Source organism: Nannospalax galili, unplaced genomic scaffold, assembly GCF_000622305.1.
Source record: "Nannospalax galili isolate Female #2095 unplaced genomic scaffold, S.galili_v1.0 scaffold639, whole genome shotgun sequence".
NCBI lineage: Eukaryota > Metazoa > Chordata > Mammalia > Rodentia > Spalacidae > Nannospalax > Nannospalax galili.
Genome location: NW_008344644.1, coordinates 3,129,761 through 3,148,333, shown reverse-complemented (window position 1 = coordinate 3,148,333; position 18,573 = coordinate 3,129,761). Strand labels below are relative to the sequence as shown.

Genomic DNA, 18,573 nt, shown 5'->3' with positions numbered 1-18,573 from the left:
TTTGCAAATGACATCAAGAAGATCATCCACCATGATCAAGTTGGCTTTATCCCAGAGATACAGGGATGCTTCAATATATGTAAGTCAATAAATGTCATAAATCATGTAAATGGGATCAAAAACAAGAACCACATGGTCATCTCAATAGATGCAGAGAAGGCCTTTGACAAAATTCAGCATATATTTATGATCAAAGTCCTAGAGAGAATTGGACTGGAGGAAACATACCTCAACGTAATTAAAGCCATATATAACAAACCCACAGCCAACATCACTCTAAATGGAGGAAAACTGGAAGCATTCCCATTGAAATCAGGAACCGGACAAGGCTGTCCACTACCTCCACTTCTCTTTAACATAGTGCTTGAAACTTTTGATGAAACTCTTGCAAAAGCAATAAGACAAGAGAAGGAAATTAAATGAGTGATAATTGGGAAAAAAGGTCAAATTATTCCTTTTTGCAGATGATATGCTACTATGCCCAAGAGATCCAAAAATTCCACCAGAAAATTCCTAGAAATGATTAACACTTTCAGTAAAGTGGTAGGTTACAAAATTAACCTAAAAAAGTTTGTAGCCTTTCCATATACCAATAACAAGCAATCAGAGAATGAGCACATGGAAACACTCCCCCTCACAATAGCTGCAAAAAAAACACAGGACATCTTACCACCCTCCTTTCTAGAACCCATACTTCTAGAACAATGATGTCCAGAACTGTTAAGTTAAAGCAACTGTAGTGCACATAAAATTGCTGGACTTAAGGTTGGAAGTAACAGTATGGGAATGGAGTAAGTGAAGTTGTAATTGAACAAAACACTGCAGAGATCGTCACATCCTAAGATTCATATGGAAGCACAAAAGACCTTCGATAGCCAAAACAACTCTGAGCACTGAGCAATGCTGGGGGTATTACTATACCAGATTTTTAGCTGTATTACAGATCTATGGTCATTAAAACAGCATGGTACTGGCAAAAAAAAAAGACCCATAAATCAATGGAACAATATTGAAGACCCAAATATGAGTAAATATGATTTCGGCCACCTGATATTTGACAAAGGGGCCAAGAATATTCACTGGAGGAAAGACAGCATATTCAGCAAATGGTGCTGAAACTGGATCTGCACTTGTAGAAGAATGAAACTAAACTCCTAACTTTCACCCTGCACAAAAGTCAATTCCAAATGGATCAAAGACCTCAATGAAAAGCATGAAACTCTGAAACTATTAGAAGAAAACATTGGAAAAAACCTACAAGATATAGGTGTAGGAAAGGATTTTTCTAAGCCAAACATCAATTGCTCAGGAAAAGGACATCAATTTCTCAGGAAACAAAGTCAAGAATCAACAAATGGGACCTCATTAAACTAAAAAGCTTCTGTGCATCAAAGGAGGCAACCAGGGAAGCGAAGAGAAAACTTAGAGAATGGGAGAAAATCTTCACCAGCGACACATCTGACAGAGGTTTAACATTCAGAATATATAACAAACTCAAAAAACAGAGAATCAAGACAAGAAGCAACCCAAGTAAAAGATGGGCTAAGGAGTTGAACAGAGAGTTCTTAAAAGAAGAAGGAAAGATGGCTTTGAAACATCTTAAATGATGTTCAACGTCACTAATAATTAGGGAAATGCAAATTAAAACCACTTTAAGATTTCATCTTATCCCAGTCAGACTGGCTAAAATCAAGAGAACAAATGATACCAAATGTTAAAGAGGATGTGGGGAAAGGGGAACACTCATCCACCACTGGTGGGGCTGCAAACTTGTTCAACCTCTATGGAAAACAGTGTGGAGAATTCAAAAACTAACTACAAATGAACCTACCATTTGACCCAGTTATACCACTTCTTGGCATATACACAAAGAACTCATCCTATTGCAGAGACACTTGTACAGATATGTTAAATCTATAGTGAAATGCTTCCTCTAATCATGTATTTATTAAAAATTTAAAAAAGGATTAAAAAATAATAATAATTAGATGTGAAAAATATTAACGTTGAAATCTACCTGATGACTTTATATCCATCCTCAGATGCCAAGGAGCTCAGAAAGTAACCAACTGTCACAAGTAATCAGATACATATATAGACAGATTAGAAATTCATGTGCAAACATCTTAATGTCAATTGCATTGAAAATGAATTTTTCTGTATGAAACTGAGTATTTTAATAAAGAAATTGAGATATTTTTTAAAGATTATAACTTCATTTAATTTTATGTCTTATTGGGTTTATACTGAGTACAATATTGTATAACTGTAACAATTCAACTGTAAACCTAAAAATTTACAGCCAATTTTGAAAAAGATGCATCTTAGCTCAGAAAATTGTTATTGAATATGTCAATGCTGTTGTAATGAAATGCTTATTCTATGTATGTGGTTATTAAATAAATAATTAACTGGAAAAAAAAGAGGAACTGGAAAAAAATTACTGTTTACCAAAAATTACATTTTCATTTCAATAATAATTCAAGATAATCAATGTGATACTTCTAATTAATAATAATGTTAATTGATATATTTTAGGGACCCAGAAGAAAATAATATTCCTGCTCAAAATTATTATTTCTTAATATGTATATTTTTATTGAGTTTACATGCATTTCATGTAATAGGTCTAAATCAAATTTAGACTTTCTCCCCTACATGTAACTCCCCATAGCAGCTCTCCACTGGATTAATGCACTCTGTCACATATGTTAATAAATACATTTTTCAGGATATAGGCATTTTTTATTCCTTGAGAATTTCAGGTGTATTATTAATATGTTTAGCTTCAGAATGAAAGCCTCTCAAAACAACAACAGTAAAAACTAAATAAAAACCTTCTACTTTCAGCAAAAATAAAAAACATCCAAGATTCATAATGGAATTTTTGCTCCATTTACAAAGCTACTGTACTTAGTTAATGGAACACCAAAAGAACAATTTCAGAAATTAGTATCTATTGGTTTTCATATTAGCTGTTGAAAACTTTCTTCAACCATGTGTTCATTTTATTTTTGTATACTAAGATCTTTTGGGCTTTATTCTTGCCTCCACAACAAAGCTTTTCTGAAACCCATAACACCTGAATACAACATTCACTTCCTCAACCATTGTTCTCATCCTCACTTACCGAGCTGTGTTTCTGCCCACTGTGAGCCCTCTCCTATGCCCTGAAATGAAACCCATCTTCTACATAGACTCTGAATTTCTGCTTTTACCACTTACTATTTCAGTGACTAGGCTCTTCCACTTCTGAATTATTTCTTTGAAAAAATGCATTTCAATTCAAATATGTAATTTGAATTTTTTCTAAGTATTTCCTCCTGCTTTATATTTAAACTTGAAAAAGACTGTCCACTTCTCATGTTTACTCATATCTCTGTATTGGATACCAAGTAAATTTTAGATATTATTTGAAGATGCACTATCCCAAAAGTTTCTCCTATTAATCATTGATTTAGTTTAAAATACTTATTGAAAACTTTGCATAATTTTTGAAGGCCACAAAAACACACACACAAAGTCTAAGAAAGGTACACTATAAAGAAGAATCCAAGCTCAGCTCTACTCAAAGATTGCACTGAGCACCTGACACATGCCTCCCACAGAGACTGTGACTCCCAGCAGTACTTTGACTGCAGATGGCTCTCTGTAGTTACCATCCTTAACTCTGCATAATAATGCAAAATTAATTTTGATTAAAGACAATAGCATTCTTCAGACTCTGATAATATACTCTGCAACTTGGTGAAATTTCTTCTCTGAAATTGTGCGTATTACAATTTTCTGCTGAATAATTCAGAAACTATGAACGTGTTTCATGATAAATACACTAAGCATGCACTCTTTTCTTTTAATAAACTGAAACAGCATTTAATATTTCCTAGAAATACCATTTTTAGGTCCTCACAAATAGCTCAAATGATAGAAGAATGTTTCCTCGTGGTAGCCTAAAACAAGGAAATCAGACACTTTCACTAAAGCACACTTTACAAAACAACTTAAGTACATAGATTGGAAGACAGTCCATGTCCTACAGTTCCATAGATGAGGAGGATGTCAAATAAGGAAACTGAACTGACATACAATATACATGAAACCGTCTAAGCTGCCTCCCCCACCTCTATACCTCAGTAAATTAACACAAGTCTCAGGCTGGTAAACAGTTTTGCAGCTTATGATCCAATGGCTCCAATTAAACAGTGTTTGTGAAAGTATTTGACTGGATTATTGCATTATTCTCCTATTATTTAATTTTAAAACTGAAAAAAAGTAAATTTCATTAGTTAAATGCATCAAAGTTCTCATAAGCTTAGTACAAAGACAGAAATATGAACTCAACATTTGCTGAAAGCAGCAGATCTTTAAATTCAATTAGAAACTCATGGAATTAAGCCAGTCACCATGTGTGTTGACTTGGGAAGGAATATACATTTTTGAAAATGTAAGAAAATGCTTAAAATATATTAACTCATATAAAAAGGCAGAGTTCCCTAGGAATTTTAGCCTCTTTCAGCTTTTTGAATGGAGATTTTATACAACCTATAAATTATTCAAATTTTACACATATGTATACACAAGTATTTTACAAGATGCATTTCAAGAAAATACAATTTTTGAATTATGCTTCATCTGCTTTATATTTTTTCAGTTTTCAAATAAGTTCTATCTAAATTTTTCAGTCATTTTCTTCTTTTAATTTTTAAAATTCTTCCTGACAGAAAAATAAACATAGAGATTTAAATTTAAAGTTTTTCTAAATCAGTTCAATTACAGAATTCCTAACATCATATTTACATATGATAAATATGCTTTAGGTAACTGAAGGTGTTACAAAGATTTAAGTATACAACTAAAACTTCTGATGACTAAATGATACAAACATCATAATTCTATGAAGTAATGTACAGTAAATATTTTATTAGGAAAAAAGAACACAAAGGTGGTAAACTTTTATATATAAGTAAGGTCAATCTCATAATACATAAATATATGTATATTCTACTTTTCAAACAAAATTCTATCTTAAACTGCTAAATAACTTTCTGTTCTTCTGGATGCTGATTGCTATTCCTGTGAATAAGCAACATTATCACCTTCATAATCCCTTTTATCAAATTCTGGTAGAGCAGCTGGCTCAGAGTAAGAGCTCCCAGATTTACTAGTAAACAGAAATGAAGTCATCATTGTAAGATTTTTGAGCAACAGTGAGTCATAGGAAGGTATAAAACCAATGTTGTTCTTGAAGACCTTTTTGTTTCCTATACCAACTGTTTTTCAGATTCAATATTTTGAAAATAAACTACCAAGGATATTAATTTCTTTTAATTTTAAAAATATGTAAAATAAAATTCACACAAATACATTTTCTGTAACTTAGAAACTTAAAAATTCCTAATAATCCATTTAAAGTTAATGTGGTCTCCTATGAAAAGATGTTAAACTTGGGGAATCAGTAAAGTTTCCCTCTTGCACGAGATCCATTGCTTGTCAATTTTGTAACCCTATAAAACACACATTCTTAACCTCAGTGTTCTTACAAATGAGACTAGCAATGATAGGTTTACCCCTACTTGACTATAAGAATGTTATAAAGATTAATGTCAGTAATAAAGAACATGAAGCTATAATTTCAATTTCAATGTAATTTCATGTTTACAGCCAAGTGTGACTTTTAATTATGCCTACTATCATATTAAAAGAATGAAACTAACCACTCCAGAAAATAGAGACTTGACAAATCACACAACTAATAGGATTCATATCCACAAAGTCTAAGTCTCAAATCGCACAGTTTCTATCATTCCAGAACCATATTATCACTAATTTATAAACAAATACTACACATTCCAAAATGATTTAGAATTTGAAGTTTGAAGCCAGATGTGGTGGTGCAGACATATAATCTCAGCACTCTGGAAGCAGAAGCAAGCAAATCTCTGTCAGATCCAGGCCAGCCTGATCTACATAGCAAATTCCAAACCAGATGGGTCTACAGGATGACCAAATAAAAAGAAAGAAAGAAAAAAAAAGATTTGAAGTTTGATTCAGTTAGCTTTCTAGTTTTTAAAATATTTTATTATTTGTTATTTTTAAATTATGTGTATGAGTGTATTGCCTGCATGTATGTAAGTACACCCATGTTGTGCAATGCCTGCAGAGGTCAGAAGAGGGCCTGAGATCCCCAGAACTGGAGTTATAGACAGTTCTTAGCCGCCATGTGGGTGCTGGGAATCAAGCCCAGGTCCCTTGCAAGAGCAACCAATGCTCTTAACCACCAAGCCATCATTCCAGCTCCATAGCTACTAGCTTTTTTGTTTTTCTTAAAATTTGACTACCTCATTAAAAAAGCACTAAACAATAAACTGCTTATAAATTGTTAAGTAAATTGTTTGAAACACACAGTGTTAAAATTACTACCTGTAGTGGCGCACGCCTTTAATCCCAGCACTTGGGAGGCAGAGGCAGGCAAGTGCTGGGATTAAAGGCGTGCACCACCACGCCTGGCTATTTTTAAATCTTTTAAGAATATTTTTATCATTTTTATTTTATATGTATGAATGTACTGCCTACATGTACACTCATGTTGTGCAATGCCTGTAGAGGTCAGAAGAGGGTGTCAGATGCCTTAGAACTGGAGTTATGGATGGCTGTTAGCCACCATGTAGGTGCTGGGACTCAAACCTGAGTGCTCTGCAAGAGCAACCAGTGCTTTTAACTGCTAAAGCCACTTCCTCTCTAGCCCCAAGATATTTTACTTTAATAGTAAGAGTCACCACAGGACTTATTAGGTCATTGCACCTTTGCCTTCCAAAATCTTATGCTTAGAATTATGATACTTTCTCTTTAGATTTCATAAACATAACAGAGCACAGAGCTTTGCAAAAAAAAAGTGAATGAATAAAAAAAACTGGCCAAACACTATCATAAGCATAAGGTATTTCAAAATCTCATTATGTATTAGAACCAAATATTCTTCTAATTTCAAAACTTAGATTCCTACTATAATTGGTGTTTTCAATGATCCCCAGAGGCCTATGTGCTAAAAGTCTGGCCCTAAAATGGGCACTACCTAGAGGTGGTGAAAACTTTACGAGGGCAGCCCGGAGGTCTTCTAATCGCTAGGGGAGTGTCCTTGAAAGAGAATGTGGAAAACTGACTCCTCGCTACATGTTCAGCAGCAATGGGCCAACTGATCACAGACTGAAACTAAAAACTGTGACCCAAAATACAACTTCTCTCTTTATAAATTATTAGGTATTTATTATAGTAATGGAAAGCTGTCTAACAAATACTGGGGTTAAAGATACAAAAAAATAAGAATTCAAATAATTTATCAGACCTTTCACATCTTGTATTTGTTTAACCAATAATTTGATAACAGAGAGGTTTTAACTTACTCTAATGTTAATTTTAATTTGAACATGAATCTAAAAATTAAAAAAGCACACACACACAATTTGTACAATTAAAAATAAAAGCCAGACTAGGTGTGTTGGCACATGACTTTAATTCTAATACTCAGGAGGCGGAGACAGAGACAGGCAGATCTCTGTGAGATCCAGGCCAGCGTGGCTTACATATCCAGTTCCAGGCCAGCTTAGGCTACAAGGAGACCCTGTCTCAAAAACCAGAAGGCTGCAACTGGCTAAGTTTTAGAGAATAAGACACTACAGCGTGTGTGTCCTTGGATAGGACTCCTATATTAAACTTCCTTCACCCATGGCTCAGGGACCATTGTGGAAGAGGGGGCAGAAGGTTTGAAAGGACCAGGGTTGGTTCAGGAACACAGGGAAACAGAGGCTTTCAGGCCCCTGGAAGCTTACTCACGTGAGCTTATGGCATTGGTGGCTGGCATTGAGCACAAGAGCCATGCCAATTCAATCAGACAAGGGCCCAGAACGGTGCAAGGGAAATGGGCAGTGGGCAGTCCAAGCCTGCAAACTGTTGGACACTGATTACTGCTGGGTGAGGGAGAGTAGACATTCCTTAAGATCTCTAGATAGGCTGACTAGAATCCAGTGGATGAACCTGAACTGAAGGACATCCAAGTACAATGGGGCAGGGGAGAGGGCTGGATGGGGGAGGGGGTATTAATTTGATTCAGGAGCATGAAATGTACAAAAGCTCAATAAAAAATATTAAACAACAACAAAAATAAAACAAAACAAAGTAAAATAAATGTAAAAGCCTCCTCTGCCACTGAGGCTGACCCTCCGGAGTCAATGGTATTCACTTTTGCTTTTCCATTTTTTGTGTGATTGTTCCCATAGCTTGGAGTGTTTGGAATTTATGTTTGATCTATAAAGTGTTATATATTCTCATCTTGTTGTATAAGCTGATTTATATCAAAGGACATCTTTATGTTGTAACTTATTTTTAGAAATAAGCTCCATGGCTGGGAGTGGAAAGGTGATTTCCAAATGACGCACATCCCTGGGTACACCCCTACCTTTCCCTGGCTTATCACCTGGGTGCACCCCTACCTTTCCCTGGCTTATCACCTGGGTGCACCCCTACCCTTCCCTGGCTTATCACCTGGTTGCACCCCTACCCTTCTCTGGCTTATCACTCTCTCAACCTTTGACCCTCAACTCCACTCACATTATAATTTCAATTACAAGGGGGATAGAGAGATGGCTGAGCCATTAAGAGCCCTGGCTGCTCTTGCAAAGGGCCTGAGTTCAGTTCTCATGACCCACATGGCAGCTAACAACCATCTCTAACTCCAGGTCTGGAGGATCTACCTTTATCTGGTCTCTACAGGCCAAACACTCATAAGCATAGAATAAAAATAAATAAAAAGATTAGAATTTCAGTAATAATTAAACTTTTAAAAATGTTTAATATGTATTTATTTATTTTGTGTATGGGGGTGCTGCATGCATGTAATGGTTTGAGTGTAGACAGCATAGGACAACTTTCAGAAGTCAGTTCTTTCCCTTTTTGATGTGGGTTCCAGGGATTCAACTCAGGTTGCCAGACTTGATGGCAAGTGCCTTTGCTCACTGAGCCATCTTGCCAACCCGATTTAAATTTCTAGAGTCCAAATCATCCTCTAAGCTTAAGACACCAAGGTCCGAATAAGAGGATGATGACACATCACCCATCCCCAGTTCTCTCCTTACATACCATACTCCTCCTGGATTTCATTTTTCTCCATCACACTTTTACCATCTGTTGACCCATATGTTTCAGTTATTTGTGATCCTGACTAGAATACTCAACCATAAGGTAGAAACGCAGCCTGTTTAGTTCATGTCTATATACCCAGAATCTAGAACATCTATGAAACTTAGTGTGGATTCTAAACAAGTAGTTGAAGAACTCTGTGCATGTTCTTTTTAGTTCATTAAAACATAATCTGGAGAAATTCTGGGTTGATATTTTCCTGGTCATTAGCCATGTCCATTTTTACTTTCAATCAGCCCACTGAATTTGAGTGTGGTAATCATTAATGACATACCCTTTTAAATCTCTCTCATGAAGAGTATAGATTATGTTACTTATGTTATCTTATGAACCCACATTTTTATATTTGCTGACTCCAAGGCAACCTCAGAGATGGCCATTTTTACAGTGTTTCCATAGCTCTTCAGGAACTGCTTTCAATTTTCCTTCTGACTCCTAGAACTCTTTATCCTACCAACATCTATTGCTGGTGCTCATTCACATTTTTCTGGAGTTAGTACACCTTTAATCTTTTTAAAAAGTGAGAACTTAAGGGAAGAGATGAACATTTGTGTGCTCAGTTTTCCTTTTTAAGAGGAGCTGAAGTTTTGTTTGAAATTTGAGAAGACCAGGAAAACAAAATCTCTATACTAAAAACTGCAAGTAAGAGAAAAAAAATCTTCTTTTCTAAAGGCTCTTTCAGCTACTCCACTTCCACCAAGAGGAATGTCTTCCTAGAGTGTTTTAGCCACAGGTTCCTGCCACGCTCTTTCAAAGTTTTTTGTTTGTTCGTTTGTTTGTTTGTTTTTTAAGACAGGGACTCAATTATGTAGCCCTGGCTGTCCTGAAACTCCCTATATAGATGAGGTTGGCCTTGAATACACAAAGATCTGCCTGCCTCTGCTGGAATTACAGTACCAGGTCTTCTTAACAAATCAATGTTCAACACACACACACACACACACACACACAAGCACACACACTTTTACTTGAATTAGAAGCAGCCACAGAACTATCCATCAAAAAACTAACTTGAAACACATTCTGTTTTTTATCATTTTTGTAAAGTTTACAAGCAAATATACACATGAAAGTTTAGGTTGGTTTTTATTACTGTTTTTCTCCTGAAAAGTTGTCATGCTTTTGTTTAACAGACTATCTAGTTCTGCCCCAAATTCATGTATTGTGTCTGAAAATGAAATGAAATAAATTATCACTAACATTTGGTTCACTATCATTCTAGAAATGACAAATCATTTTCTTATGTTGTACAGTTTCAGAAGAGTTGAGAGAATGGTCAGCATTAAGGACAAGCTTTTAAATGTGTCCACAAATGTGTCTTGCCTAAGACTATTCACTGAAAGCAATAAGTAAATTCACAAAAGCAACAAAAATGCCTTTTCAGTAACTGAAAGAAAATGTTCAGTTTGGGTCATAAAGCAAACCCAAAGAGAAAGGCTGTATCGTAGAGATTAATTCCATTAATGGACCAGCAAGAAGAACTACAGCTCTGACTTCCTCTCCATGCCAAGTCTAGGCCTGGAGCCAGGGGATCCCTAAAATGTACTTGGAACAGCTCCCATCTCAACAGCCTCCAGAGACAGAGTTAATTTAAAAGCCATCCACTCCACATAGATGGCTAAGTTGTGTAAGGTGTTTATCTGTGCAGGATAGGGGAAAGTCTAGAAAATTTAGAATTCAGAGATAAAGATGTCCCTAAGATTATGGCTGAATGTAGATATTTTCCCAGTGCTTCCTCCCATATCGACAGTCCCTTATAGTCATGAGCAAATACAACTCTAATTCTGATGTGTTGGTAACAAAAAATTATCAGAAAAATTCTTCAAGAACTTTCAGTATTACTGATCAGTATTTCTACTTTACCTATAGACTAGAAAAGCAACAATAATGTTTATTTAAAGGAAACATCAAAGTACACAAGTAAATTATGAAATATTTTGTAATTACAAAATTACATCATCTATCCTTCTATGGAAAAACTGTTGACTGTGAATATTTGAGGGCAATTTAGAAGACAGATTTATGTTTTCATGGACATGTATGACAATTCAGAAATGGTGGCCATGCTTCAAATTTCAGCAACTTCATCTCCTACAACAGAAACTTGCAGCCTCTTCCCACTCTAACTTCCAGAATAGTTCTGACCTCTAGATGATGTAAGAATTTGAAGAATTGGCAATGTGATGAAAAAGGCTTGGGATGATAACTTTCTGGGGTTAAGAATTAGAATTCATGTTTTCTTCTAGCAAAAATAAAAATGAACATTGAAATGAAGTGTTCTCATGAATACTTCTGATCGGATGGCTTCATGTTGCTACCTCAGAAGCCAACAATATATAATACTGTCTCCATGTAGAAAACAGTAAGCAAATACACATTGAAGCTCCAATTGAAGTACAATTTCTTTAAAGTATTAAAATCAATTCCTTTGCAATATCATTCAAACTCAAAACAATTTTTATATTTAAAATATTTCCCCATACATATTTTCAGTTACTCCCTCAAACAATTTGAAATGCTTTAGCATATAGCATGTCACTATTTGTATATATCAAATGGTACCACAATAACAAAGTATGCATGACTTGTCCATGCTCATGTAGTAAACACGAAGAATACCTTCTTTCCAGCTTAGTAAGGTCCTCCCTTTGCCTTGGTGCTCTCTACTCCTTCCATGCCCATCCACATGTGTCTATACTGTCATCGCCCATCACCTTCCCAAAATACCAGGGATTTCATAAAGATAGCCCTCAGGCATTTGACAGTGATGGTTTCTTTCTCTGACTACAGCACATTCAGAAGGAGATTTAGTTTAGATTCTGCTTGGTAATTAACTAACTTGACCTAAAACTAAACTTATTAACAATCTGAACACCAATTTCTTTATTAATGTAGTAAGGAAAACAATATATATGCCTTTTGAACTATTTGGAAGCTTAGTGTTGATAAAATAAACAATTATGTGAGATGTAAAGACCTATACAAACCTAAAACACACACACACACACACACACACACACACACACTCTTTCTGAAATATAACTTAGGGAAGACTCCATAACTATTAAATCAAATATTTGATTCAATCACAGTATTCAGTGCTGCTTCACAATGTTTTGAAAGTCAATGATCAACATATGATTATGTTAATCAAACATGTTTCATGAAGTTGAATATTCGTTACCACCTTCTATGAAAGAAAGGAAAAAAATTGAACTCCACCCTGTCTCTAATATCAGTGTCCATTTTCTCCTCATCACTCCAGCTGACCTAAACTATTTTTTATTATAATTTTGTGTGTCTATATGTCTCTGTGTGTGTATGTGTGTGTGCAGGTGCACATGTGACACCGTTCACATGTATAGGTAGTGGACAACTTTCTGTGTCAGTTTTCTCCTTTCCCTAGTGATCTCGGGATCCAACTCAGATCATGTTTACACAGCAATGACTTTTAATGCTTTTTTTTCACTAAGCTCTCTTGCCACCCTAAGATTTATTCATAATGCCTTCAACACACTCTTTAATGTCCTCCATTTGTTGAACTAGTACAGATCCTGATACCTTCAGTACAAATGCTACCATTTGCAAGAAGCTTTCCTTAATCTTACCCACTAGAATGGGTGCTTCCTACTGAGAAATTTGTCTATGTTTCTATCTGGCACAGTTCTTATCATCTGAACCTATATCACATTTGTTTACAAATATGATAATCAAGTATATTTTAAACATGTTAATATCTGTATTCATGTTTTAGTAATATTTCTATCCCATAAGCATGTAGCAGAGTATCTTCCACATACTAGGTATTCAAATACTATTTGTCATCCAAATACTGGGCACATAAGCAACATATGTGGCTTGAATTTCCATCTGCATATTTCTGCCTCATGCATTTCCACTGAAGCATAATGAATGTAAACTTGTGAGGAAAATATCATCTATCATTTAAAGCCATTATCTTGATTATCAAAATGCTCCACTATGGGCAGAAATATAACTTACCAAAAATTTCAAAGCTACACACACACACACACACACACACACACACACACGCACACACACACACACACACACACACAACTACTTATACTCTGATTTCCTCCATCATTTGAATATATTATATTTAATTAATTATAGTTTTATACATAAACAACGGCTTATTTAAACAGTTAAAGTATCCAATAGGAGTTTTTGGTTAAAAAACTAAAAGATACTTTAAAACACAAGGAGACACTGACATATTTAAAAATATGTGTTTCTCATACATTATAATTAGTAACCAAATTAACATAAAATTATCAATATTGTTATTATCATAACACAGACTTAATTTATAAAAACAGCATACAACTCTATCTCCTAGAGATGTTCTAATCATATAATCTTTCATTGCCTGTTGTCAGTTTCTTCCAGGACTGTTCACAGTCACAGTGCATAGACAGCCCACTCAGAGATGTACTCCAGATGGACTGAATGTGCTTTCTATACAGTAGGAGTTATCAGACTTAATTAAAAAAGGAAGACCATGAAACTTTTCCTAGACTCTTTTGGACCACAAGTCTCTTTACATCACTAGACATACAGCATTATCCCATCTTCATGTTATCACCTCTTAACTCCAGAGAGTGTCTTAGTTTTTCTGCTGCACTGTAGTTTTTAGTGCCTTTTCTGGAGAATGTCCCCAAATTTCAACCCATTAAAATATTAGCTTATTTGAGATCTTTAAGCACTAGGCTAATATTAACTGACTAGTTGTGAATTATTTTATCTTTGATAAGAATAAACAGCTGTATTCATCTATGTCACTACTGGCCTTTTATGAGTTGATGATTAAGCAGGTTACCTAGGTAAGAGATATAAACTGAGAAGGTACACAGCATTGGCTGGATTCACTTCAATGGCTTCATTTTGTGGACTGATCTATGATGCTATCAATGACTCTCAACTACTGACGGAGACGTGCCCTCATGGGGGTATATCAGAATGACCAGCAGAGATGGGGCATGTACAAATTGAAAACTGGACTTAAGTCAGCATTACAATTATATTTAGAATTTGAAAACAATTATCTATTTTTAATACAAACATGATCACAGTTAAGAGTACCAAAATTTGATGTGGGGGTGATGGGGCATGCCTGTAATCCCAAAACTTGGGAGGCTGTGAAAGGAGACTAGTAAGTTAAAACCAACCTGAGCTACATGAGTTCCAAGACAGCTTGGGCTGCATGGCAATCCTGACTGAAAAAGCCAAAGTCCAACAAGCAATGAAACAGAAAATACAACCGCAATGCTAAAATTTGGTAAGTGGGAGCATCAATTCAAAAATTAAAGCAATACTAGTTTATGTAAAATAATAATGTCTGAAACACAGAATAAAATGAGTTCAGTATCTTTCCTTCAATTCATATCTGTTGTATATGCTGAATCTTCAGAAACTGTGGCAATGTTTGGGGCTTATCATCAGAGAACATGTCTTTTAAAATAAATTTACAATTGACAGAAAAAGGGAAAAAGGACAAGGGGGTGGAGGGAGGGGGAGGGCGGGAAAGAGAGAAAGAGGGAAGGAGAAGAAAGACAGCACCTTCCTATCAAGTAAGTGTCCTGTGTAGAGGTGATGATTTGCTTACAGAGAGTGGTCAGGTAAATAAATGCACTCACCTCCCTTAAATGAGGGTTGGGATTGAAACCGCAGAGGCTACAGACGGTAGTTTGACACTCAGTGCATGTGTTAAAATTGGCCTTTTCTGGAACATGCAACAGAAGTTCAGTGGCGTTGCAAAGAGGACAGATGGTTTTAGAGAGACCTTTTACTGGAGTCTGTACTGTCGATAAAGCTGGTGGTAATTGTATAGGTTTTCCAGTTACCATTTGGCTTACTGGTTTTGTAGGCTGTTGAGCTGGGGGCTTTGCTGGGGCAGGCTGCTGAGGTTGGGGCTTTGCTGGGGGAGGCTGTTGAGGCTGGGGCTTTGCTGGGACAGGCTGTTGAGGCTGGGGCTTTGCTGTGGCAGGTTGTTGAGGTTGGGGCTTTGCTGGCGCAGGTTGTTGAGGCTGGGGCTTTGTTGGGGCAGGCTGTTGAGCTGGTGTCTTTCCAGGACCAGGTTGCTGAGCTGGAGTTTTTGTAGGCCCAGTTGTCTTAGCGAGAGTCTGTGGTCCAGGCTGTTTAGCTGCAGGTTTTGCTGTCCCTGGCTGTTGGACTGGGGACTTTGTTGGCCCTGGCTGCTGAAGTGGAGTTTTTCCAAGCGCAGGTGGCTGAGCTAAAGACTTTGGCCCTGGCTGCTGAGACAAAGGCTTCTCTGATCCAGCCTGTTGAGCTTGAGACTTTGCTGTCAATGGTGGTTGGGCTGGGGTCTTCACTGGCCCTGTTGGTTGAGCTGTGGACTTCACTGGCCCTGGCTGCTGGACTGTGGCCTTTCCAGGTCCAGTCTGCTGGACTGCAGATTTTCCAGGACTTGCTTGATTAACAGGTGTTTTGGATGGGATCTGCTGGGAAGGTTTTACTGAGTCTGATGGTTTAGTTTGAGGCCTGGTTGCATCTCGTTGAAGTGGTAATTTTGCCTGGTCCTTCAGTGGAGGCTGGGCAGACCCCTGAAGAGGCTTTCCTGTGCCTGGGGATTGTGATTTCATTTTTTCTGGTTGCTGGGAAGATACTGACTTAGGAGAGCCATCCTGCTGTACTGGGTCCTTTGCCGGTCCTTGCTGTTTAGGAACTGGTTTGGGTGATTGCTGCTGTGAGGGAGGTTTTGTGATTCCTTCGGATTTTCCTTGTTCCTTCTGAGAAACTTTTTGTTTCTTGATAGCTTCCTCCTGGGATGCCTCAGAGTCTGATATTAAATCAAAAGGATTGAATTTATTTACAACAGAGGAGACAGCACTTAAAGGGTTAACATCTGAGAGGAAACCAGGCATCATACTAGGCTTGTGCTCTTCCCTAAAATCAGTTCTGGACTTTGATTCTTTCAGGCTAATAGTGGAAGGACTCCTTCCAGGCAATTTCTGCTCCAGCCTAAATGTGTCTGTAGTTCTGCTTTTACTGAGACCGGGCTGAGTGGGCCGCCCTGGGTCAGGTGGCTTTCCCGGTGGCTTTGGAGGCTGACTACTAGCCAACTCTTGTTTCCTGGAAAATGAAAAAAGAAATGAAAATAGTGGGTTTTTTTCAAACCAAAGCAATATTTAAAACTGTTATTTTCTTATAAGCTCAAACTTGAATGATCATAAAACTTTTAATGTCTGTTATTTTTTGAAAGGGTAGAAATTTTCAACAAGGTGTTGATCAGAAAGCTTCTTAATGAGATAGCAATTTAAAGTATTTATAATGGGGATCAGAGAGATGGCTCAGTAGTTAAGAGCACTGGCTGCTCTTGCAGAGGACATGGGTTCCATTCTCAGCACCCACATGGCAGCTAACAACAGTCCGTAACTCCAGTTCTAGGGAATCTGACGTTCTGTTTTGTCCTTTGCAGGCATTGTAGAACATGGGTTCACTTACATACATGCAGGTAATATACCCATACACACAAAATAAAAATAAATAAAATATTTAAAAATTAAAATGCTTATAATGAACACTTACATAGATATATTTACTAGAATACATAAAGTCATAATTAAACATAGGATTAAAGTAAAACTGCACTAAGTCAATGCAATGTCATATTGCAGTACATATATGATCATTAGTGTATGATTATTTATCAAAAGTCAAAGATAATCTAAATACAGAGAGAATTAACAAGTAAAAAATGTTCATTTGAAAATATAATGTTTTGCAAAATGTTTTACTTAATTTGGATAATTCATATTAGTAACATAAAGCGCACAGTATTACAGGAAATTGTGGGTAAATGGAACTTAAGTGGCACCTTGTAGGCAGCTGAGGAAGTTGATGACATATTCAATTTTGCTCTGTTCTACCTAGAAGGATAACACCCATCAAACCCTATCCTTATCAAACTTCACAGAGTAAAGACTTTCCCTTTTCATTACTTAATTTCTTGAAAAACAAATCCATCTTTCTTGTGAAAGATCAATATTACTTTATCTTTTCTAATAGTTCATTTTTACTGTGAAATGTTCATGGAAAAATCACAAGATGATCAAAGCATCTTGAGCATTAATAAATTAATTATGACCCTATTTTTGAAAAGTACTGTTACTTTCCACAGGTAAGGATAAACTGTAATACCTTCATTCAGTGTTTGCTACCTTACTTGTTATTGCCAATGATAAATTATGAGGAATCTTATTACTGACATTGATACAAAGGTATGTCAAGTAGTTTTTAAATGTTTCTTTCAATTCATACCTCAAATATAAGAGGATTCATTCTTTAAATTTTTATTTTTCTAATATGATCAATTTTAAGTGATTTTTGGATAAGCAACTAAAATACACCTTATGTATGTATTTAGCCAAAGGTCATATTAAATTTTTAAATAACACATTTTTTTCATCAATTAAGTTGCAATTAAGAGAGCATTTTACATTATAACCAAGGAGAAAGTGAGATAAGTAATTCATTTGATACATGTCATTTTACATTTTGAAAACATGTTTCTCCTTAAGAGAAATGAGATTAAAAGACCAGTGAGTTGGTAGAACCTAAAACATGAGATGATCACAATAAAGTTCTACATATTTCTTTTCAATTAGGCTTAATTTGCTAGTTAGGGGCCAGTTACCTTACAAAAGCAATTTGTGCTATTCAATGAGATAAACTAAGTTCTTCAGAACTTGCTTAATGATTAAAACAAAGATCAAGATCTAAGATAGTGGAAACAGAGAAGTCTTACAACAAAGACTTGGAAACTAATCCTTAAATGAAAATGTATAGATTAAATGATGAATAAATATGGCAGCGTGTGGCTCACTGGTACAGGATTTGCCTGGCAAGTGTGAAGTGTAACCTATCCCCAGCACCATATATTAATACTTCTACATAATAATGGAATAAATAGAACTCAGTGTGGATAGGTTCCTCCAGGAAGGGGGTTACAAAAAGTAAACATTTTACTGTATTTCTGAAAGTTTCATTAAAAGAGACCTAAAATTATTTCTTCAATAATTTTCAAAAGTTCCATGATAACTTTTGAAACACCTTGCTACATATTTCCATCTGGACATAATCATTTTGAATGCTTCTTTATAAGACACCTTATGTGCCCTCTTCTGGATAAAGATGGAGAGCCATAGTACATCACCGAAAATGGGTTACTTCAGAGAGGTACATTGGGCAGAATTTGACATTATTCTGGAAATGTTCACATTAAATTAATATAATGAACACTCCTTTGAAGGGACTGCATTATAGATGTGCCTATCTTATAAGTAATTATTTAGAAATTATATTAAATTGAATCCTTGTATATGGTCCAGATGGAAA

At 35.9% G+C, this 18,573-nt stretch overlaps 1 protein-coding gene across 1 annotated transcript in view; it reads right to left on the bottom strand.

The window, feature by feature from the left end:
* Window positions 1–18,573, bottom strand: part of Pclo (piccolo presynaptic cytomatrix protein) — a 440,245-nt gene that overhangs the window by 415,901 nt on the left and 5,771 nt on the right. The window contains 1 exon segment of the mRNA XM_008840911.2: window positions 14,853–16,308. Within this exon segment, the coding sequence (XP_008839133.1) occupies window positions 14,853–16,308 (1,456 nt within the window).